The sequence below is a fragment of the Marmota flaviventris genome, chromosome 1, assembly GCF_047511675.1.
Source record: "Marmota flaviventris isolate mMarFla1 chromosome 1, mMarFla1.hap1, whole genome shotgun sequence".
NCBI classification, from domain to species: Eukaryota; Metazoa; Chordata; class Mammalia; order Rodentia; family Sciuridae; genus Marmota; species Marmota flaviventris.
In genome coordinates, this window is record NC_092498.1 from 196,820,366 (window position 1) to 196,845,241 (window position 24,876).

General features: G+C 38.5%; 1 protein-coding gene across 2 annotated transcripts in view; it reads left to right on the forward strand.

The window, feature by feature from the left end:
* Xylb (xylulokinase) overlaps nt 1-10,770 on the forward strand; it is a 44,147-nt gene extending 33,377 nt beyond the window's left edge. Inside the window, exons 17-18 of one of the 2 annotated variants that reach the window (XR_011703948.1) lie at nt 1,002-1,087; nt 2,891-2,977. Coding sequence is in view for 1 of the 2 variants with exons in the window: in XM_027932509.2 (XP_027788310.2) it covers nt 1,002-1,087; nt 2,891-2,968 (164 nt within the window). In the remaining variant the exon portion in view is untranslated. Of the gene's footprint in view, nt 1-1,001; nt 1,088-2,890 lie in introns of both variants that reach the window. The other variant, XM_027932509.2, reaches the window with a different exon arrangement.
* Nucleotides 10,771-24,876: the final 14,106 nt, after the last annotated feature.

Genomic DNA, 24,876 nt, shown 5'->3' on the forward strand with positions numbered 1-24,876 from the left:
TATGATTGAGTGCCTCCTATGTGCCAGACCATGTGCTAGGCTATGGGTATGGTGGTGACTCAGAGAGATGCAGTCTCTGGCCTCTTGGAATTTGTAGCTTGGCAAAGGAGGGACTTTAAACAAAGGATCACCCAGGGCAATGTGGCTTATTGGCAGTGTGCCTTCCTGACAAGTGCAAGGCCCTGGGTTCAATTCCCATACAAAACAAAGAATCACCTAACAAATTACAGAAAGTGCTATGGGGAAAAGTAGATGGTGCTCAGGGTTGGAGGCTGGGGGAGGCCTCCTGAACTAGTGAGCTTCCTAGGAGCAAATTATCTAAAAAGGAAATAGGTACATGAAGAGGGAAAGAATATTCTAAGGCAAAACATGTGGAAAGAAGACCAGGGTGGTCAGAACATGGTGAGCAATGGGAGAGTGAAGCAGTACAAGGGAAGACAGGCAGGTTGTCTGCTTCTGAGGGTTGGCTTGGCCATGCCATGAAAGGCCACTCTACAGTAAGCAAGACAGACTAGGCCCCTGCTGAAGAGCAGTCTGACTTGAATTTTTTTTTCTTTTTTTAAAAACAAATTTATTGAGGGGCTGGGGTTGTAGCTCAGAGGTAGAGTGCCCGTCTAGCCTATGTGAGGCACTGGGTTCAATCCTCAGCACCACATAAAAAAATCAAATAAAGATATTGTGTCTACCTATAACTAAAAAATAAATATTAAAAAAACCAAATTTATTGAGGTACAGTATGTGACACAAAAGTCACCTATTTTAAGTGTACAACTCAGTGATATTTTTAGTAAATTTGCTGATTTGTGCAACCATCACCATAATCCAGTTTTAGAATGTTTTGATTTTGTCTTGATGCTGGGGATCAGACCCAGGGCCTTGAACATGCTAAGCATGATCTTGGCTTAGAACCAAACCCCTAGATTTAGGACATTTTGTCACCCCAGTGTGATCCTTTGCAACATGCACAGACAGGAAATGATCTTTCCCTTCTTGAACTACAGGTGGAAAAGACGTGCCCTTTACAGAGGTCGTGAAGTTAGCCCCAAATCCAAGACTAGCTGCTACTCCAAGCCCAGTAGCTTCTCAGGTGAGACACCATCATATTTTGTCATGCATTTGCACTGTGAAAGCAGACCAGGGTATTTTTTTCCCAAAAAGGTTAGTTTTTTTTTTTTTTTTTTTTTATCATATACATTAAATTTGATGTGTTCAACTGAAGAGGAAATCCTGTTTTGAAATTATCAAGAAAATGGGGCAAAAGAAGCGAGATTGTCAGCTGGAATGCACAAATATTGCTGACACTGATGGGAATTCTGAAGATAGTGTTGGTTTGGTGGTTCAGCATCAGAAGTCTGAGTAATGTTCCTAGCAGTTCCCCAGATCAGCAATGGACAAAGGGAACCTAATGTGAGCCGCCTGTGTTATTTAAAACTTCCCAATAGTCTCATTTTTCAAAAGTAAAAATAAATAAGATTAATTTCAATAATATATTGTATTTAATCCAACATATCAAAAATATTGCCATGACAACATGTAACCAGTTAGAAGAATTACTACTGTAGCCAACTTGTGCACACAAGTTGCTCTAATCCCAGCTCTTCGGGAAGCTGAAGCAGGAGGACCATAAATTCAAGACTAGCCTGGACAACTTAGTGAGACCCAGTCTCAAAATAATACAATAAAAAGGACAAGGAATGTAGCTCAATGATAGAGCACCTTGTTGCTCAATTCTCAGTTCCAGAGTTAGGAAAAAAGGAAAAAATTTACTATTATGATATTTTATTCTTTTTTGTATGTGTACGAAGCTTTTGAAATTTGGTGTGTATTTTGATCTTACAGTTCTAGGCAGGCTTCAGGTATGCAAAGGCACACTGGCTTGTGGCTGTTCTCTTGGATAGTGCAGCTCTAGATGTGTCCCATGTGGTCTCAGGATGTCAGAGCTGCTTCAAACATCATGCTCTCATGCAGCTGTGTTCAGAGGCAGGTATTGGAAGGTACCTGAACTGTAATGTGGAAGGCAAGAGGGAGAAAGGTGGGCAGGTAAAAAGACCCTCTCCTGGACCACTGTGGGAAATGCTGGATGGACCACCCTGTGGTCCCCATTGAAGAGGAATGCTGGCCAAGATCTCTCCAGTCTATACCCTTCTGAGGGCCAAGGTGTGGCCCATGGCAATCATATGAGTCTGAATGTTTAGAGGTATCTAAGAGGACTCCTACTGGGCTGAAGACCCTACATGTAGAATTATTTCCTTACTAGAGTTTCACAGTAGTATAACAACCAGGTCACAGACTAAGGATCCCTTAATACAGATATGAAGTCAAGTTGATTTCCACAAGGGTTGTCCCATCAATTTTCACCAGATATACAGTGAGACAATCATTCCCAACTGCCCTCACCAGAATTTTTTTAACTTTTGTAGATTTGATAACAAAAATTGGTTTCTTATCGTAATGTACAGTTTAAAAAAAAGTCTTAAAATACAAGTTTGAGAACTAATAGCAGTTCTTTTTATTTTCTTCAGTATTGGGGATTGAACCCAGGGCTTTGCACATGATAGGCAAGTGCTCTACCTCTGAACCATATCCCCATCCCTTTTTTTAATTTTTTTTTTTTTTTTTTTTTTGAGACAGGGTCTCCTTGGTTGCCTTAGGCTGGCCTTAAACTTGTGGTCCTCCTAACTCTGGGTCCCAAGTCACTGTGATTACAGGCATACTACCATGCTCCTACTGACAACATTTCCTCTTTCATGAATTGATGCTTCCTTTCCTTTGTCTAGGAAAAAAGCTAAATTGCAAGCTAATAGGATTTAAATTTTTTAAATTGCAAGTTGCAACCAGATGTCAGAGCACCCTCCCCTCCTGTCCTAAATTGTTCTTTCTGCCCTTGTAGGTCTATGAGGCCCTTCTCCCCCGGTATGCTAAACTTGAACAGAGAATCTTGTTCCGGACCCAAAGGCCTCTGGAATGAATTCTGCAGGCCCAGGCACCCCTGCCACCCCTGCCTGCCCAGATTCACTGATCCCACTTGGAAACACAGCCCTGAACAACAGGGACTGTCTTCCCTGTTCTGAGCCGCTCTTCCTGCTCATGTTGACTCCTCAGAGTGCTCCTGCCCATCCAGGATCATCCTGAAGCTGACTTCAGCACATCTTCCTGAAGATATTTGGGCTAATAGTGCCCTACGCCCTAGGTCGAGAGAGCATCTCTCCTTTCCTGTCTTTCATTCAAGGATGCAGGATAACACCGACTCTGGAATATATCCACTAAAAATTGTGACCTTTCTATTTTCAAAGGCAGAATGAAAGCTGATCTTGGGACCTTAATCAGCAGAATGGGAGAAACAATGCCTTCTCCCTCGCCTACCCCGGCCCTGACTATGCTCACCAAGCACAGATGCCCCACCCCATACCTTGACCCTGCTGTTCATCATCTCCCATCACCCAGAGCCCACAGACACTTCTCTCCTATACCCTGGCCCTCCCAGCTGTTTCTGCCCTGTTCATTTCACCCTCCTAGGTGCCTTCCCAGGACTTCTCCTGTCTCACACCCTCCTTCCTTCATATGCTCACCCTTCTCTGCATACAGCACTTGTCCCTTTATGGGTCACCCAGTTTCTCCCCACATCCACCTGGTGTAATTCACCATTTCCCACCTGAAAAGAACTAATAGTCCTGGTAGACACACTTCTCATGCCTTCCCTCAGTTCTGCCCAGAGTCTACTAGACTCTGGGTCTGGTTGGGCCATCTCCCAGGTGGTGGATTTTAGGGCTCTCTTCTCTTTCTCATTGCAGTTCAGTTTTTGAAGATATTTTATCATGTTTCTGGGAGAATTTTCCAAATTCTTGATTTCTTTTTTTTTTTAATTTTTAAAAAATTTTTATTGTTGGTTGTTCAAAACATTACATAGTTCTTGATATATCATATTTCACACTTTGATTCAAGTGGGTTATGAACTCCCATTGATTTCTTTTTTTATTTGGAGTATTTTCATCAGGTAAAGAACTGATCTCACTTTCAGTTATCTTTCTATATTTTTATGGAAATTGGATTCCTTCTTCCTTCTTCTCCACTGCTCCTGTTTTACTTTATATCTCTCTATTTCTGGATCAATTATTTGCAAAAGCTTCCATAGAAAGTCCTTTGTGATCTTACTCCTGTTAAAATCCTCCAGATTTTTCTTCTGTCACAGACCTTTGCTGATTCCAGTTAAACCAAAATACTTGTGGACTCATCCAGAGTGGCAAGATGCTGCAGGCAGGTCTGAGACCTGGTGGATGAATAATCCTGGTGGAAACTCAAAAGGGAGGTGCTTAGACTGTGACTAGGACCAGAGTGTCACTTCTATTAAGAGATGAAGCCATGCTGAAAGGGAGTGGTGTCCCTCAGGGGTTGGTGGGTAAAAAGGGGAAAAGGAAGCAAAAATCAAAAGATAACAGCAACTCCAAGATACAGAAGAAAACACAACTCCCTCATCACTATCTGGATATTGCTTGTTAAAGAAATTTTACATCAATCAATAGAAAAGGGCTCTCTTGGACCGTGAAACAGAGTGAACTGTAACACAGCTCTCCAACAGAAAATTTTAAATCAATTAAAAATTCGTGGATGTGAAAGAAAACCACAAATCACAAATTCAAAAACAAAATGAAAAAGCTTTTCGAATGTGGGAAAGAATTTTAACAAAAAGATAAAGTCATGACAATATGGAGACTAAATTCCAACACATCCAAATGAAAGTAGATAACCGCTGTAGTACAGTAAGGCTCAAAGAAGGCAGGAATGCGAAGAAGATAGGCAAAGAAGAGACAGCATGGGTAAATTGGAGCTCCTGAAGGAAAAAAAAGAAAAGAAAAAGAAATTGAAATGGTGTTAATATTTAGAATTTCCCAAAAGAAACTTCTGAACACTCTGAGCAAGTGCTCCATGACTGAGCTACCTCTTACCCCTGAAACTAGATCTTGAAAAGATCACTCTTGTCACTTGTAGAAATTGGCCCCAAAAGATCAACTCTGAGACCTACTGCAGCAAACTATTACATTATGAAGCTAAAAGAAAAATTCTCCAGGCCAAAGATCTAGTCCCTTACAGAGGAAGATCAGGTTGGTGTTAGACTTCTAAACAAAGCAAAATAGCAATGGAGTGACAATTTCAAAAAGTTTTTTTTTTTAAATATGAACTATGGATTTTTATATCCAGTTAAGCTGTCCTTTAAAATCCAAAGACATCGCAGGAAGTTTTAATTATGCAAGAGCTCAGGGAATATTATAACTTTTACAGAAAGAGAAGGTTCATCCAACTAGGAAATGATTGGGGAAACTTGAGCAAAAGTACATCTTTAGTTGTAGATCTGACCTCCAAATGCAAGCGGGGGTAAGGGTGAAAGAATAATTTCAAATGGTACATGCTTTGACAGAGGTAGACAACTAGAAAAGTGGAAAAGAAGGGAGAGGGAAAAAGGAAAGTATAAGAGTTCTTCATGACATAAGCAATATGTAGGAGTCAAACATTATTTAAAATTGACAAACCAAAGGTTTGAGGTGTAAGTAAGGAGAAAGGGGAATTAAGAGCATTAAAGTATACTATACTATTGAAGGCAATAGTATAGTATAAACAATATCATCACTAGAATAAAAATGCAAATCTCCCTCAATACCCAAAGAGACAATAAGTAAGTGGAAAATGTAGTGAATATAGCATCATTCACATAGTAAATAATAAATCCAAGCATGTGAATCCCATCAATAAATGTATGTGGACTTCATCCACCTATTGAAAAGAATTTCAGATTGACTTACAAACCAGCATGTCTGTTATTTATAAGAGGCAAACCTAAATAAGTGATTCAGAAAGGCTAAAAAGTAAAAGGATAGGCAATAGCATACCAGACAAATAGGAACCACAGAAGGCAAGGTTTACAATTCATTTCTTTTTTTTAAATTGTTTTTAATTAGTTACACATGACAGTACAATGATCTTGACATATCGTACATTTGAATCAGATGGGATATAATTTCTCATACAATTCATTTCTAACAGGGTAAAATTCAGGAAAAGAAGAGCATTATGATATTCAATGCGAAATAAAGATACACTAATTATGAATGTTATAGTCTGAACTGCTCGGCTTGTGAACTTTGAATGATATTCTTCAACTCCCACCTATTGCCTGTGTAACAAAGAGTTCTTTGTACTTTTCTTTCCCTTTCGTTTTTCATTATTCTAGTTGTGTTGCTTCTGGCTTGTCAAAGCATATGACATTTGTACAACAAACTGCAAAGAAAAATAGCTAGAAGTAATAAAGAAATTTAACACAGCACTCTTATTCAAGACTGAAGTCGAGGCAACAAGAACTACATAGGATATTAGAGATCTAAATAACAGTTTCTATAAAGTAGATCTTTTGAATACATATTGAGTTTCACACCTTGGTAATATTATCTATTCTGACAAAATTGATAATTTATTATACTATAAAGAAAACCCCAGTAACTTGCACAAAATAGTAATAGAAACTTTAACCACAATGCAATGAAATGAGAAATTAATAGAACACTTTTTAAAAAAAAGTCTTACCTGGAGAAAAGCTTCCCGTTAAACTACTCTTGGGGGAAAAAAAAAAAGAAGCTAAATCAAAATTTCAGAACTTCTCAGAAAAATGATTAATAATGAAATTGATGTTATGTAATTAAAGCAGCAAATTAAATATAGCTTATAATATTGGAATACTGATAAAAATGAAAAGTGAAATGAATTGATATCCAACTCAAAAGGGAAAAGAAGAATAACCAAGTGAAAAAGGAAAAAATAAGGATGAGAACACACAGGTTAGGAAAATGAACAAAAAATAGGATAAATGAATAGAAATTTGATAATAAACATGGACAAACCATTATGTAATGTAAGGGGAGAATGCAGAAATACATGGAAAAAAATAGTGAAAAAAAATTTAATCTTAAAGATTATTTTTCACAATTGGATGGAATTAAATATGACAACTTAAATTAAATGGATAATGATCTAGGAAAATACAATATACTAAAGTGATTCCAATAGATAGGAAGTTTAAATAGACTAATTTTCTTAAAGGAAATAGAAACAATTATCAAAGAACTACCCTGTAAAAAAGAGGTTAAATGGGGAATTCTGCCAAATCTTCACTGACCAAAACACTAGAAAAGAAAAAAAAAAAAAAACCTCCTGATTATTTTAGGAAGCAAACATAACTTGATCCTGTATGGAAGGTTGCAGAAAACAGCCCAAATCTTTACATGTCCCTGTAACCTCATAACCTGCCATGGAATTCTGTTGTGCCATCCCTGTGTGATTCTGGGCCATACATGTGACTTGCTTTAGCAATGGGATTGTCATAAATGTGATGCAAAATTGGATTATTCCCACTTGTGCTCTCTGCCTTTGTCATGAAAATTCTGTAGCTAAATGGACCTGACAGAAGCCATTCAGTTTCAACCTTAGGGTTGTTGACTATCTCAGACATATGAGGGAGCCCAGAGGAGACCAGGACTACCCAGCCAAATAATTATTTTTTAAGGCATTGAGATTAAATTGATTTTTTACACAGCGATAACTGATGGAAATTAGTGCCAAAACAAAAACCTAACATATTTAACATTGGAACTAGGCTGCGGAAGGAAGCTGGAAAAATGGTGAGAAAACCATTATAGGAAGCCAAAAAACAAAATGCCAGGAGAGTAGAAAAAAATGGTGACCCATGTTACCACCTGAAGGTGACTTGGAAGCCAGCAAATGTACCCACAGAACATTTAGCCTTGGAAAAGAGATGTCTAGGTGAAATGTTGGAAATGTCAGCTTGCTGTTACTCCAAAGAATCAGTCAGATGTTAAGTAGAAAGAATTTAGAGGGACTACAAAGTACTACATTGGAATAATAACTTTTTCATCTTCATCCTTTAAAGCCAGAATAATATTATGAAATGAAAACTTGGCTTTAAGTAAAAAACGAAACCAAGGGCTTTGAGATATTTTTCCATGACTTTTTGGTTTTTGCTTGGTTTTGGTTTTAATCCTGGGAATTGAACCCAGGTCCTCATGCATGCTAAACACACACCCTCCCATTGAGCTACATACACCCCTCTGAAGGAATCAAGGCACTAGCTAATAGATCCTTCCAGCTGCTTTCAGGAACGATTAAGATTGTTCCACAGCCATTGGACACACCTAGAGTATCAATGATTAAGACTGATGGGGGGAGCTCACAAATAATTGTGGGTGTGGCCTTTTGCGCATAGAGTGGACTCCAATCAGAGTTTTCCCCAGAAAACTTTAGAGAGCTACACTAATGAAAGTGGTATTAACCTAGACTAAAAGGAACTACATGTAGAAAGACTCTGGGCTCCTGGGTAGGAAGCAAGCTATGAAAGTTGCTGAAAAGGCATATTTTACACTGCTGTCTTCATAAGTGTCCAAGGAGGACAATAGAGCATGGAAGGTACAAGAGGGTGAAGCCAAGAGCCAAAGAAAGCAACGGATTGGAGTAGACAAATTCCAGTGTGGCCTGCAATGATCCCTGCCTCCTGAAATTTACGCCTTTGTGTAATCCCACCTCTTAAATATAAGTGGGGTCTGGGATATTCTTCTATTAGGATATGACAAAGGTGATGGAATGTCACTTTTGTAATTATGTTATGTAAGGTTTTAACTTCCATCTTCCTAGCAGGCTGTAATGACTCCCATGCTGGCTTTGATGAAGCAAGCTGCCCTACAGAGAGACCCACATGGCAAGGAACTGGGGCCAGCTTCTTGCCAATTTCCATCAAATAACTGGAGCCCTTATCCAATAATCCACAAGAAGCTGCATCCTGCCAACAACCCCATGAGCTTGGAAGTGGATCCTTGCCCAGTGAAGCCTCAAATGAGACCCTGGTCCTGGCTAACACCTTAATTGCAGTCTTGTAAGAGATTCTGAAGTAGAGGACCCAGCTAGACCATGCTCAAATTCTTGACCCACAGAAACTCAGATTACAAGTGGGTGTGGTTTTAAATCACTAATTTTATGCTGATGTTGTTAGGCAGCAATAGATACCTAGTACACGTAGGATACAGAACTGGAGCTTATTTGCAAAATATTGCCCATCTACAGAGCAAAGAGACCTGCTATCACTTTCCCATTGGGATTTTGGAATTGCTATGAGCAAGTAAATGTTATGATGCCTTCCATTCTCATGCTTTCCAAATGGAAGTGCTTTTGTAATTACCCTGTCCTTGTTTTACCGACTTATGTTAGGTACATGGGGGGTTAACTAATTTGACCATTTTGGGGGGGGTACCAGGGATTGAATTCAGGGACACTCAACCACAGAGCCACATCCCCAGTTCTATTTTGTATTTTATTTAGAGACAGGGTCTCACTGAGTTGCTTAGTACCTTGGCTTTGCTGAGGCTGGTTTTGAACTCAAGATCCTCTTGTCTCAGCCTCCCGATCCTCTGGAATTATAGTCGTGTGCCACCGTGCCTGGCCTAATTTGAATTTTAATTCATGTATCTTGTGTGTGTGTGTGTGTGTGTGTAAATATATATTTTAGTTGTAGTTGGACACAATACCTTCATTTTATTTTATTTATTTTTTTAACCTGGTGCTGAGGATTGAATTTGGTGCCTCGCATGTGCTTGCGAGGGCTCTACCATGAGCCACAACCCCAGCCCCCAATTCGTGTATCTTTGGATTATGAGTAGCCACCTCCAGACGTTACAGGAGGAATTATGAGATCTTGAATTCTGAGTCATGTTTGAGATTTTTGGAGGCTGCTGGGATGAGAATGCTCACATATCATATGTAGGAATGATGTGAAGAATGGTCATGAGGACAAACAGTTGGCAAAAATGGCCCCAAATGCTTCATACCTGGGTTAACCAGTTTTTCACTACAGTAGCAAAATACTTGAGATAAACAGGACTGGGAGTGTAGGACACTTTCCTAGCATGAGTGAGGCCCTTATTAAATCTCTAGCTCCACAAATAAGCCAACAAACAAACAAACTCTGAGATAAACAACTTAAAAAGAGGAAATCTTTTATTTTGGCTTACAGTTTGAGTGGGTTTCAATTGGTGGTTGGCTGGCCTCATTGCTTTTGAGTCTGCAGTGAGGCAGTATTTCATTAGCTGAAGCCTGTATGGAGGAAACTCCTCACCTCATGGTGGCCAGGAAGCAAAGAGACCTGAAGGGACCAGGGTTCCAATATCCCCTTCAAGGGTATAGCCCTGATGATCTAATTTCCTTCCACTAGGGCCCGCCTCCTAAGGATTCCACTACCTTTCAATAGCAACATGGGCTAAAGATCAAGCTTTTAATCATGGGCCTTTAGGGGACATTCCAGATCCAGACTACAGCCACACCTAACTTATCCACAGAATTTGCTGCATAACTTGGTCGTACCCTTCCGTTACGACTCTTAAGATCCGCAGTGCTATTTGGTTTAGTCAATGGGGTGTTAGCAAACACGCAAGCTGAGGCTTGAAAACAACTTGTGTTGTTGAGCTTGCTTTCTTGCAGGAGCACCATTTCTATGATAACATGACAAGGAAAGATGACAAATGTGGAGAAGAACCTGGTCATTCCAGCTGTTCCTTCCAGCCATCAGTCAGCTGAATTCCATATATATAAGTTCAGCCAATATCAAAATCGTCAGTCACATAAACAATAAATATTTTATCTCTGTAGGCCTCTGAGAGTTTGTTGTTGAATGTTAGCATTATAACAATAGACAACTGACAATACCTAAACTCATACATATTATACAAAATAAAACTAGATCAATCTCTTATAAATATCAAAATTAATAATTTTATCAAATTATTGATTAGTATAAACTATGATTATAAATGATATATTTGTCAAATATTATAAAATTAATATCAGTGAAAAAAAATCTCAAAATATCAACAAACCGTTAGGGCATTAAAGATGATGTTTCATGACCAATGTAATTTATTACCAAATGGTTCTGTATCAGAAAAATCAATGAATGTAATTCTTTATTTCAATAGGTCTAAGAAGAAAATCAATTTGATTGTAGCTGCCAAAAAGGTCTTTGACAGAACTTAATGCTCATTCCTGATTCTTAAAAACTAATAAAAGTCAGCATGTATTTAAGGAGGAAATACTAGAGTCATTCCTGCTAGAATCAGGAACAAGCTACTCTACTAGTACTTAATATTTTTTGAATGTAACAACCATTGCATGCAGACAAAACCAAGACATAAAAATTGAAAAGGATGATATAAAATGAAAGAGAATCAATGCTAAAACTAATGCAAACAATAAGAAAATTCAGTGAAGTGGCAGGATATATATAGTCAATACAAATTACATGCTGTGAAGGATGAGAGCCCAATTGCATAGCAACAAAATGTTAAGATACTTAGAAATAGAGCTAACATTTGAAGAAAATATTCAAACATTTCTTAAAGGTATAAAAATAGACTTGAGCAAAAGAATTACTCAGAATCATGAAGATTTTATGTGTTCCAAATAAAAATACCAATTTTTGTAGGGCAGGGGATGTTTGCCTGGATCTAGACAATGAGATTGTAAGTTCATTTGCAAAAGCACACAAACAGAAATAGCTAGGAAAATTCTGAAAAAGAAGTTCAGTGAGGGTATACCAGCCATGTTAGATGATGAAACAAAGTTTCTATAAAAAAAAAAAAATGTGCTGGTTTAGAAATAGCTCAAGAGAACGAAATAAATAGTAAGTCCAAAAACACACATAATTACATGTGGACAAGAACTATATGAAAAAGATGCTGATTTAAAACACTGAAAATATGGAATTTTTGATACATAATGTTAGGGAAATTGGACAGCCATGTGGAAAAATATAGTAGTAGAATCATGCCTCATGTCATATACCAGAATAAATTTCAAATGGATCAGAGATCTAAATATAAAATGTGAAGCCATACAAATCCTAGAAGAAAACATGATAGAATTCATTTGTAATTTGGGACTAGGAAAAGCCTTACATGTCTCAAAATCCATCTTACATTCCTTACAGTAATGCAAAAGGGACTCCATTCTCCACATCCTTGTCAATATTTATTATTTATACACACACACACACACACACACACACACACACATACACACACATATCATCATTATCCTAGTAGGTATGGAGTAGAATCTCATTGTGGTTTTGATTTGTGTTTCCCTAGTGACTAGTGATGTTGAGCATTTTTTCATGTGCTTATTGGCTATTTGTATATATTTTGCTGTTTTGATGCTGTTGTAAAGATATCTCATTTTTTAATTTTCAGTCATCTATAGGATTGTCTTGAGATATTCTACGGTGTACAAAATATTCATTGTTAATATATAGAAATTTATTTTTATCTGATGTATCTTGCAACCTTAGTAAATTCACTTATTACTTCCATAGTAATTTGTATTAGTGAATATAGGATTTCTACATATTATGACATATTTTTGGTAAAACAAACCAAAAAACAGACTTTCTGTTTTTTTTTTTTTTTTTTTTCTGATCTGTAAGAATTTTCTTTTTCTTGCTTTATTGCAGTGGCTAGAATGCCCAGTGTAATGTTGAATAAAAGTGAGAAAGCAATAATTCCTGCCCTGTTCTGGATCTTAGGGGACAGTTTTGTTTTGTTTTAACCACTAAGGGTCATGTTAGATATTGGGTGTGTGTGTGACAAGGGGTGAATACATGCATGTGTATGCCTTTCATTAGATTAAGAAATTTTGCTTCTATTTATAATTGAGAAAAAAGGAAAAGAGATAGAGGCATTGAAGAGAAAGTATGTGTTTGTCATGCATTTGACAAATGCTTTATATGCATCGATTATGGTTTTTCTCCTCTATGCTGTTAAAATGGTGATTACATTATTTGGTTTCAGATGTTAAAGACAACTTTGTATTTCAGGAATAAACACCACTTAGTTATGTGCTGTCAACCTTTTTATATATTTCTGGATTTATTTTAATACTATTTTGTTAAGAATTTTTCATCTGTGTTCTCAAGGATTTTTCCAAGGTTTTTGTTGTTATTGTTATTTTGTGATATTAAAGATTGAAGCCAGGGCACTGTGCATGCTGGACAAGTGCTTTACCACTGAGCTATGTCTTCAGCACTTTTTAAAAATTATATTTTGAGCGGCTAGCACATGGAGGCACTGGGTTCGATCCTCAGTACCACATAAAAATAAGTAAATAAAATTAAGGTATTTTAGAAAAAGGATGGGAATGTAGCTCAGTGGTAAAGCACCTCTGGATTCAATCCCCAGTACCAAAAAAGGAAAAAAAAAAAAAAAGAACGTTTAAAAAAATTATTTTGAGGGATCTTGTTGTCTCACTATTGGTAAATTGCCTGGGCTGAACTCTAATTTGTAATCCTCTTGCCTTAGCCTCCAAGTAGCTGGGATTACAGGTATGTGTCACTGGGCCAGGCTTCATGGTTTTTAAAAAAATATCTTTATCTGGTTTTGTTACAAGATAAAGAATTCTTGTTCCTTAAAATAAGTTTGAAAGGTTAGCATCATTTATTACTTAAATGCTTGTTAGAGTTGGACAGTGAAACCATTTTAGTTAGATGCTTTCTTTGTGGGAGTTAAGAGTTACAAATTGTTTATTAAAATTATAGGGCCCTTCCTATTCTGTATTCTTTTTTTTGTGTCCATTTTAATAATTTGCATCTTTCAAAGAATCTCCCTTTATAATTTTTTTCTCATTTGTAGATGGATACAATACCTTTATTTTATTTTTTTATATTATTTTTATGTAGTGTGAAGATCCAACCCAGTGCCTCACACATGCCAGGCAAGTGCTCTACCACTGAGCCACAACCTCAGCCCCAAGAATCTCCCCTTTTAACTTATATAATTTATTAGCATAAATTATTCATAATTGCTGTGATTTGGAGCTTGTATTAAAGGAGGCTTGATTATTAGCCTATGGTGCTATTGGGAAATAATGGAGCCATTGGGAAGTGGGACCTACTGAGAGGTCCTTAGATGACTGGGCATGCTGTTGAAGAGGATATTGGGACATAGCCTGTTAGAGTCTGTAAACAAGTCAAAATAACACCTGGCATTTTGCCAGGGGAATGTTAGAGTTCGTAAACAAGTCTGGATGGTGGCCTGTTACGGGGAGCCCCGGGACACTCGGGGGTAAGTGATGAAAAATGCTGCCCGTCCATAGATAGGACGGGAGCAAATCTGCTCGTCCCTAGGCAGATAGGGCGAGAGGAAAAATGACAATTTCGAGAAAATGGAGAAGATTGATACAGTATGTTTGTGTCTTGTTTTGTCTCAGTGTATTGTATTGTCTTTGTGATGAAAATATGGAAGGGGTGAGAAGTAAATTACTAAGGGAAGAAGGCACCCCAGTGGAACCAAGAATAGTTAGGGCATGTGTTGATAAGAGCCCAGGAACTCTAGTCAGAAAGAAAAAGAAAGTTCAGAAGAAGAAGGATTATCAGGAAAAAAGTTGCAGCAAAAGGCTATTACTGAATACTTTTCGTTACCGGAGGGTGCGTGAATCGGAGCGGCGGCTGCCACGTGCGCAAAACGCTCATGGCGCAGCAAGGTTTTTCCAAGCAGCGGCAGTGGGCTCTTCCCCGCCCCCCGCCCGGGGAGCAGGACGCCACTTCAAGAGCCCAAATCCAAACCTGACCTGGAGGCACAGTCTTGCAGGCTGTTTGAGTCCAGGACACTCCCCAGGGCCATCTGGGGCTGCCCGGGATGCTACAGCCGGCAGAAGATGCTACTGGCATCCCTGATGTTTGGTCATTTTCAATGCCAATAACTAAGCTACAATGGTTCTCCCACACCTGGAAGCTAATGAGTAATAAACACTATTAAGGCTTATTTCAAATGTAAAAAACCTTGAGATAATGTACTAAATTGTTCAGAAGGTTGTTTTCTTAGTGGAATACTACAGGATTTTTTTTAGCCATCCAGAGTTCCTGCCTTCGTCCCAGTGCCGGTGAAAATGAGAGTGGAAGAATTTCCAGTGTTGCTGAAAACCGGAGGGAGACTTCGGCTGAGAACCGGACGAGACTTTGGATCAAGCTAGCTGCCTGCAGAACTTACCTGGACTGTGATTTAAGCTAGCTGCTTGCAGAACTTACCTGGACTGTGATTTAAGCTAGCTGCCTGCAGAACTTACCTGGACTGTGATTTACCTGGACTGTGAGTTAATCTATTGAGACACTACTTTACCTGGACTGAGACAACAAACTGTAATCTATAACAAATTGTAACTCGGTATCTTTGCTAACAGTGTCATTGCTGGTATAATTTTTCCAAGGGCTTCTTGCATGGAGCCATCAAGTGGCTTGGTATTGTGGCATTTTGTATCCTCCCCTTCTGGTTGTAGCAGGTTATTTATGGTGTTTCTGTAAAAACCACTATGGTGGTTATTTAAATTAAACAAAAGGGGGAAATGTTAGAGTCTGTAAACAAGTCAAAATAACACCTGGCATTTTGCCAGGGGAATGTTAGAGTTCGTAAACAAGTCTGGATGGTGCCTGGCAAAATGCCAGAGGGAGTGCTTTGAGAAGTAACAAAAGCGAGCCATTAAGTGTGGAGATTCCTTATTGGTTGACTGATATATCTAGTTTATGCTAATTGGATGAGCTGTGTGGAATGTATAAATACTGCTCCTGTCCTGCAATAAACGGCTCCTACTCCTGCTGTATCAACGTACACAAGTTATTCGTCACCCCCCCCCCCCCCCCCCCCCCCCCCCCCCGGTTATTTTGCTGCAGCCGGACTGCGGCAATAGCCTGTCTTTTTGTTTTGTGGCTGCTATGAGGTGAGCAGCCTTCTCTGTTATGCATCCCCCCAAGATGCTCTGTGCCACCACACACTCAAAGCGATGAGGCCCAGAGACCCCAGACTGAGACCATGAGCCAAGATAAACTGTTGCTCCTTTAAAGTTGAGTCATCATGGGTATTTTGTCACAGAAATCTCACATGGTAATATTCCATTATCCTTACATGTCTACATCATCTATACTGATGTCTTCTCTTTTTTCATTTCTGACATTGGCAAGTTCTATCTTCTCTTTTTTTCCTTACTCAGACTAGAGGTTTATCAATTTTATTGATCATATTCTTTTTCTACTTTATTGATTTCTACTCTTTATTATTTACTTCAGATTTGTTTGTTTTTGGTACGGGGGATTGAACCCAGCGGCACTCTACCACTGAGCTACCTGCCCAGCCCTTTTTAGTTTGTATTTCAAGACAATGTCTCAGTTGTTGAGTGTGGCCTCAAAATTTTGCTCCTCCTGAGTAGCTGGGATTACAGATGTACACCACCATGCCTGATTACATCTCTTAGCCCTTTATATCAAAGCTTAATTACTTAATTTACTCTACTTTATCTGGCTTTTCAAGGTAGAAACTTAAGATTGTAGATTTAAGACATTTCTTATTTCCTAATATAAGCATGTAACATTATAAACTTCATTGTATGTACTGCTTTAACTGCATCCCATATTGTGTGGTGTGTGTGTGTGTGTGTGTGTGTGTTGTTGGGGATCAAACCCAGGACCTCATACATGCTAGACAAATGCTCTGTCATTGAGCTATATCCTCAACACCCCAAAACTTCTATATACTGTGTTTCTATTATCATTCAGTTCAAACTTTTTTTCTGATTTTCATGATTTTTTCCTTGACTAATGACTTAATTTCCAATTATTAGGAGATTTTCCAAATATCTTCTTGGTATAATTTAATTTTTGTTATTTAATTGGTCTCTGTGGCCCAAGAACATACTTTGTATGATTTCAGAATTTTAAAATTCATTGAAATTTGTTTTTTGGCCCAGTATATACTTTAATCTTTGGGAACATTCCATAAGCAATCTAAAAGAATGAGTTTTCTGATCTTGTTGAGTGTACTGTAAGTGACAATAAGGTCAAATTGGTTGATGATGTTATTTGAGTTTTTAAAAATATCCTAACTTATTTTCTGTATACTTGTATCATTACTGAAGGAGGAAGAATAAAATATCTAACTATAATTGTGAATTTCTCTTTTTTCTTTCAGTTCTTTGCATATTGCTTCATGTACTCTGAAGTTCTGTTACTGGGACATGCACATTTGGGACTATTAAGTCTTCTTAATGATTTGACCCACTTATCATTAAGAAATGTCCTTTAAATACAAGCTTTTTTTGGGGGGGGGGTACCAGGAATTGACCTCAGGTGACTCGACCACTGGGCCACATCCCCAGCCCTATTTTGTATTTTTTTTTTTTTTTTTAAAGACAGGGTCTCACTGAGTTGCTCAGCAACATGCTTTTGCTGCCACTGGCTTTGAACTCAAGATCCTCCTGCCTCAGCCTCCCGAGCCACTGGGATTATAGGCATGTACCACCTGGCATGGTGACTTGCATAAATTTCTTTCTGTTTTTTTTTTTTTTTTCAGTTTTCGGTGGATACAACATCTTTATTTTATTTTTATGTAGTGCTGAGGATTGAACCCAGCGCCCCGTGCATGCCAGGTGAGCGTGCTATTGCTTGAGCCACATCCCCAGCCCTTGCTGTTCTGTTCTCCATCTTTCTTATCTTTTTTCCTCCCTATATATATGTCTTTTTCCTCTGGCTGCTTTTACAGTTTTCTTTTTATCAATGATTTTCAGCAATTTGATTACAATGTTTCTTGGTTTGTATTTAAAACTATGGGACTTATTGCACTTTGTGGATTTGAGGGATTATAGTTTTCATCAAATTTGCAAAAATTCCAGCCATTATTTTTACAGATATTTTTTTCTCTAAGACTTCAGTTCACTTCACATATTCTCTAGGGCTTCAGTTAAACATGTCAGACAATTTGATATTTCTCCACAGGTCATGAAGTGTATATTCACATTTTCCTTGTCTTTTTTTCTCCCCATATTTAATTTTGTTTTTCTATTACTACATCTTCTATTTCCTGGATCTTATTTTTCTGTAGTGTCTAACCTGTAGTCGATTCCATCAATTAATTAATTATTATTATTATTTTTTGTACCAGGGCTTAAACTCAGAGGCACTTGACCCCTAAGCCACATCTCCAGGCCTATTTTGTATTTTATTTAGAGACAGGGTCTCTAAATAAAAGTTGCTTAGCACCTTGCTTTTGCTGAGCCTGGCTTTGAACTCGCGATCCTCCTGCCTAAATCTACAGAGCCACTAGGATTATAGGTGGGCACCATCGCGCCCTATTCACTGATTTTTATGGGGTTTTTCTGTCATATTTTCCTCTGCTTTTGCCTGTGTTTAGCAATTTGTGTATGTGTGTGTGTGTGTGTGTGTGTGTGTGTGTGTTGCTGGGGATAGAATGTAAGGCCTATGCATGCTAGGCAAGCACTCTACCACTGAGCTACAACCCTATCCCCATGCCTAGTAATTTTTTATTAGTTGTTGGACATTGTAAATTTTTTGTTCTTGAATCCTTTTAAAAAGTGTTGGTCTTGCTGGGCGTGGGGGTGCACACCTGTAATCCCAGCTGCTCAGGAAGCTGAGGCAGGAGGATCTCGAGTTCAAAGCCAGCCCCAGCAAAAAACAAGGTGCTAAGCAACTCAGTGAGACCTTGTCTCTAAAAAAAAAAAAAATAGGACTGGGGATGTGGCTCAGTGGTTGAGTGCCTCTGAGTTCAATCCCCATTACCCCCCCACCCTTCCAAAAGTGTTGGTCTTTGTTCTGGTGGGTTGTTACTTATAGATCAGCTCAATAATTTTAAGAATTAGGTTACTTTGTTTTGTTTTAGCTTAGTATTGTGGATTTATTCTTTATTCTAGTGCTAGTTTAATTCCATTACTCAGAGTTTCCACTGAATATCCTGGGTATTCAATGAGGGATCTCCATCCTCTGCTAAAATTATTTTCCAAACTGTTTGAGTTCTTGGAGCTATTCAGTTAATAAAGCTGTTTTTCTTTTCCTCACCACATGGGGTTTGCGAAACTTAGAATTCAACAGAAGACCTAAGGAGACTCTCCTGCAGATGAGTAAAGCTCCCTCTTCTCTGGTACACTGCCCTACAAGTTTGCAACAGCCATCTCAATCTCCAGTCTCCATTCTCTCTCAGCTCACAGGGTTGCCAGATTCTAGTTGGGATCCCCTCACTGCATTATGAAGTGGAATTTGTCTCTAGACAGAAATCATGGAGCAATTGTATGACTCACTTTTTGTGTCTTTATCTCAGGGATTAGAACATTTTTAAATGTCCAGGATTAATTATCTCCTATATTTTGTCCAGTTTTCTTCTTGTTGTGGCAGAAGGGAAAACACCATCCCAGGAACTACATGGTGGCCAGAGGTGAAAGTCTTATTCAGCTCAAATTGTATTCCATTTCTAGCAGTTTTTCCTCAATGTCAGATTCTGACATAAAAGGGAGACCCTGGGCTAGTGAATCTTGAGACTTCACTGGGCAGACAGTTCCAGATCCTTTTATCTTTACCAGAATCTCCTTACATTCACTTGCTATTAGATTGGGGAAAACCCCTTCCCGTTTCACTGGCTATTCTCAGGTGATTGACCCATGCTGTCCAGCAAATAACTCTCAGCTACTTAGGGATTCTTTTACTCTAAGGTACCCTGTGCATCTATTGTGTTCCTCTTGCATTGATGCTGGTCCCTGCAGTTTTTATTGCTGTTGGTAGTTTGTCATTGGTCTCCATTTGCTTATATTTTGATATTTTGGAGAAAACTTGTCACCTAACTTTATCATGAATATGTATGGGTTTTTTTCCATGTAGATGCTTAGTGTTTGTGGGGATTTTTTTTTTTTTTTTGGATGGGCCTTTATTTTGTTCATGTATTTATATGTGGTGCTGAGAATCAAACCCAGTGTTTCACACAAGCACTCTACCACTGAGCCACAACCCTGGCTCTGTTTGTGGGGATTTTGAAAGATTTAAAAACAATGACAGCAATATCCTTAATCACTACTTTCTCAAAATCTGGTAGAAGTTTTAAGAATTAGCATGTAATTTACTATACTCTCTTCCCCTTGTCTCTGCAATTGTAAAGATGTGTACCAAAATATAGCCTTTATTTATTTATAATATTTTTTTTAGTTGTTGATGGATCTTTATTTTATTTATTCATATGTGGTGCTAAGAATCGAACCCAGTACCTCACACATGGTAGGCAAGTGCTCTACCACAGAGCCACAAACCCAGCCCCCAAATGTAGCCTATATTAGCCTGGATCCCTGAGTTATTACAATGAGTAGAGCTTGTTCGGTGACCCCTAATGGATGTGCAATATGAGTGAGAAATAAATTTTGTTGTTTTAAGCCATTAAGGTTTGGGGATTTTCCATTAGCACAGTATAATCTAATATTTCTTAAGAGAGAGTGTTATCTTTCTACCCAAGCCAATTCATTTACTTGACCTCAAGGTAGCCACCATTAAGAAGACAGGGGGAGGAGAAGTATGGAGTCAAGGAACAAAAGAAATAAGGAAAAGAAAAAAGCAATTTGAGAACTATGTCTAGGAAATAATGAATAAACAGCTTATTAAGCTTTGTGGGGAATTATATGGCCAAAGAAACCATGCACCTTCCCCCATTGTGCAGTGGGAATGGTACCCTCGATACTATACCTAAACTACCCACTACACCTTATGTCTAAGCAAGACCTCTCAGAGGCTGAGGGGCTGGGGCCACTCTTTTTTCGAAACTGAATAAGTCTACAAATTTAATATGAACATTGTTGGCTACTTTAAAAATATACTTTAGGGCCAGGGCTTTGTGGGTGTAGCTCTGTGGTAGAAGACTTGGTTGGCATGCATGAGGCCTTGGGTTCAATTCCCAAGACTGCAAAACAAACAAACAATAAGTAAATAAATAATATGTATGTGTATACATAGATAGAGATATAAACTAATACATTTAATCCCACCATAGACTGCATTATGATTACACAGATACCAAGTCTTATTCTAAGGTATAGTGTTCTGTCTTCTTCCATTAACTTGACAGTGAAGGTTGCCATGCTCAGTTGTTTCTAATTCCTTGGTTTCTGATCTTGATTGTTGAGGAAGGAAAAGACCAGGTCCTCCCATACAGAATGCTTACTGGCAGAACTTTTTCCCCTACATTTTAAAAATTGGTGCATTATAGTTGTACACAATGGTGGTATTTGTTGTTACATATTCATACACACACACACACACACACACGAACCATATAATTAGGCCATTATCACTCCCCTACACTTTCTCCCTCCTTCCTTTTCTCCCACTCTGGTCCCTTTCCTCTCCGCTGTTGATCTCCCTTTGCTTTTCATGAGATCACCCCCCCTCCCCCACACCTGTCTTTTCTTTTCCTCTCTAGTTTCTACATATGAGAGAAAACCTACTGACCCTTGACCTTCTGAGTTTGGCTTATTTCACTTAACGTAATGGTCTCAAATTCCATCCATTTTCCTGCAAATAACAATTTCTTTATGGCTGAATAAAACTCCATTGTTTATACATACAATATTTTCTTTATCCATTTGTTATGATTTAGTTAATAGGTGTCCCCCCAAAACTCATGTGTGAGATAACATGAGAACCTTCAGTGGTGAAATGATTAGGTTACTTGAGGTATAACCTAATCAGTGAATTAATCCCTGACAGGGATTAACTGAATGGTAACTACAGGCTGGTAGGGTATAGCTGGAGGAGGTGGGTCCCTGGGTGTGTGCCTTTGGAGCATATATTTGAGCTTAGTTGCTCTGCTTTCTGATCATTGTGTGGGCTGCTTTCCTCTACCACACTCTTCTGCCATAATGTTCTGTCTCACCTTGAACCCTGGGGAATGAAGCAGTCTTCTATGGACTGAGACCTCTGAAACTATGAGCCCCCAAATAAAGTTTTTCTTCTTCTTCTACAATTGTTCTTGTCAGTTCTTTTGGTTAGAGCAGTGAAAAAGCTAACTAAAATACCATTCATCTATTGAGGGACACCTAGGCTGGTTCCATAGTTTGGCTGTTGTGAATTGTGTTGCTATAAACATGCATTTATCATTAAAGATGCTTTTAATTTACAGTACATTAGTCCTCCCTTATGAAAGGGGATACATTCCACGACCCCAGTGGATAGTACCAAACTCTATAACTTAATGCCTTTTTCATCTTAACTTAGCATTTACACACATTGTGGCCACAACTTCTGCAATTTGAGATGTGTTAGCAAAACTAGAATAAATTTTTCCTTCCTTATAATTTCACTGTAAGATTTGTTCTTATATCTTAGTAACCTCTCCATGTAATTTTTTTTCCTTCTATGTAATTTTTTTCTTATTGAGAACATTCATCTTTTTTTACTTAAAGGAAGCACTTTATGTTTTCTCTTTGGTACATCTGAACTTCCAACATCATTACTCTTGTGTGTTGGGGTTATTATTAAGTGAAATAAGGGTTACTGGAACACAAACACTGTGATACCATGACAATTGATCTAAAATACAAGTCAGCAATTAAATGGGTAACAAACAGTGTGGATACGCTGGATAAAGGAATAATTCATGTCCCAGGTGGGACAGAGTGGGATGGTGAAAGATTTCATCAGGATAGTCAGATGGATGAAATTGGAAGTTATGAATTATTTATTTATGGAATTTTCCATTGAATATTTTCAGAACTTGATTGACCATAGGTAGCTAAAACCTTGTGGAAGAGAAACCACAGATAAGAGGGATACTATTGTAACGTAATGTGAGTTCCATTTCTAAAAAATTTGCCAGACACAATGGCAAATACCTGTAATCCCAGCAACCCAGGAGGCTGAGGCAGGAGGATTTCAAATCTGAAGTCAATCTCAGCAATTTAGTGAGGCCCTAAGCAATTTGGAGAGAGCCTGTCTCAAAAAAAAAAAAAAAAAAAAAGTACTGGGGATGTAATTAGGTGGTGAAAGTGCAACTGGGTTTAGTCCCAGAACAACAACAACAACAACAAACCCATTCACTTCAGTTGCTGTTCAGAAGATTTATTATAGCTAGGCAAGAATGAAAGCAGGTGACCAATTAAGATCTTTTCCAGTTCACTGTTATCAAAGAGGTCCTGATATGAGATGTTGGGTGAGGGTAGTACACAGTATATGGAAAAAGGGGCAAGATGATGGCCATGTTCTTAAGGCCAACTTGCTAGGAACTGGATACAGGACAAATCAAGAACAACTTATAGCTGGGGGTGTAGGTCAGTGGTAGAATGTTTGCTTAGAACATGCTAGAATCTGGGTGTGATGCTGGTACTGTTAAAAAAAAAAAAGACTCATGATTTTTTTTTTTTTTTTTTTTTGTGTGTGTGTGTGTGATACTAACAATTGAACCCAGAGCCTCATGTGTGCTAGGCAAGTGCTCTATCACTGTTTCACCCCCCAACCACGCCTTTTTTTTTTTTTTTTTTTTATCAGAGCATTAGTTATACAAATTAGTTGGGTTCATCCCAACAAAATCATACATGTATGGTCCCTAACCCTTTTTACTTCAATAGAATCTTGTTAATTTGTCCAGGCTGGCCTTGAACGTGTGATCCTCCTGCCTCAGCCTCCAGAGTTACAGGGATTACAGGTGTGTACCACTATACTAAGCTACTCATAAGTTCTTTTTTTAGTACTGGGGATTGAACCCAGGGGTGCTTTACCACAGAGCAACATGCTCCATTTTTTAAAATTATCTTTTATTTTGAGACATGGTCTCACTACGATGCTCAGGCTAGTTTTAAACTTATGATTCTCTTGCCTCAGCCTTCCCAGTAGCTGGGATTATGGGCATGTGCCACCATGCCTGGCTAGTCATGAAGTTTTGATTTGAGTAATTATTTATACCATTGATTTAAACAGGGATATATGGGGGCACAGTAGGTTTATGGGGGAAATGAAGAATTTTGCTCTGTCTAGGTCAAGTTCAAGATGCCTAAGAGGCTGACAAAATATATTTTTGTCAAAGAGGCAGTTGGATATACAAATTCAGAGATTCCACAAAGTTTAGGGTGGAAGATACAGATGTGCAGGCCAACTTGGACCACCCCGAGTCCTTACTGTTATAAGTGACCTGGTGTGGAATAGAAGAGCAAAACTAGCTGATCTCGATTTTGACACATGAATTTTACTTGGTTGCTTCCAGTATATAGGAGGCAATGATTTTTCTTCCCTAGAAAAGACACTCATGCTGGATATGGACTCGCCTTCCTTATCACGGTGGGTCCATCACAGGGGCCTTCTGTGGGATTACCAAATACTATATTAAACATAGTCAAGGTATGTTTACATACAACACTGTTTCTTGCTTGAACTCAGTAGCATCCAATGTTGTAGAAAAGGTCCTACATAATGAGTCACCTGTAGGGGTTGTGGCAAGGAGGAGTTACATAGGATTTTCTAGAACTTACAAAGGGCCCTTAGAAATTTTTCTGGGTAGCGACTCCAAAATATTGTGGTGTTTCTGGTGCTTTGGAGACTGGAGGTGGTGATCCCTATTTCAACTTCAATCAGGGCAATGTACATTCTACATGATGGACTTTATTTTGGGAGTGGTTCTCGGATTGAACCCAGGGGCACTCTACTACTGAGTTACATTCTTAGCCCTTTTTAACACAGGGTCTAGTTAAGTAACCCAGCTTGGGCTCAATCAAAGACCAGGTTGCCCTTAAATTTGCAATCCCCCTGCCTCAGCCTCCCAAAGGCGTGCTCCACTCTTGCCAGACCCTACATGATGGACTTTTACATGGCTTTTGAATTGGTTTCTGCTATTCAAAAATGGAAAGTCAGGCAGTAAGTGAAACTCAGTAGTGGACGGGAGCTTAGCTTATGCAACGCCCTGGGTTCAATCCTCAATACCAAAAAAGGGCAAACAAAACAAACCATAAATCTGATTTAGACATTTGGGCGCCACCTCTCTC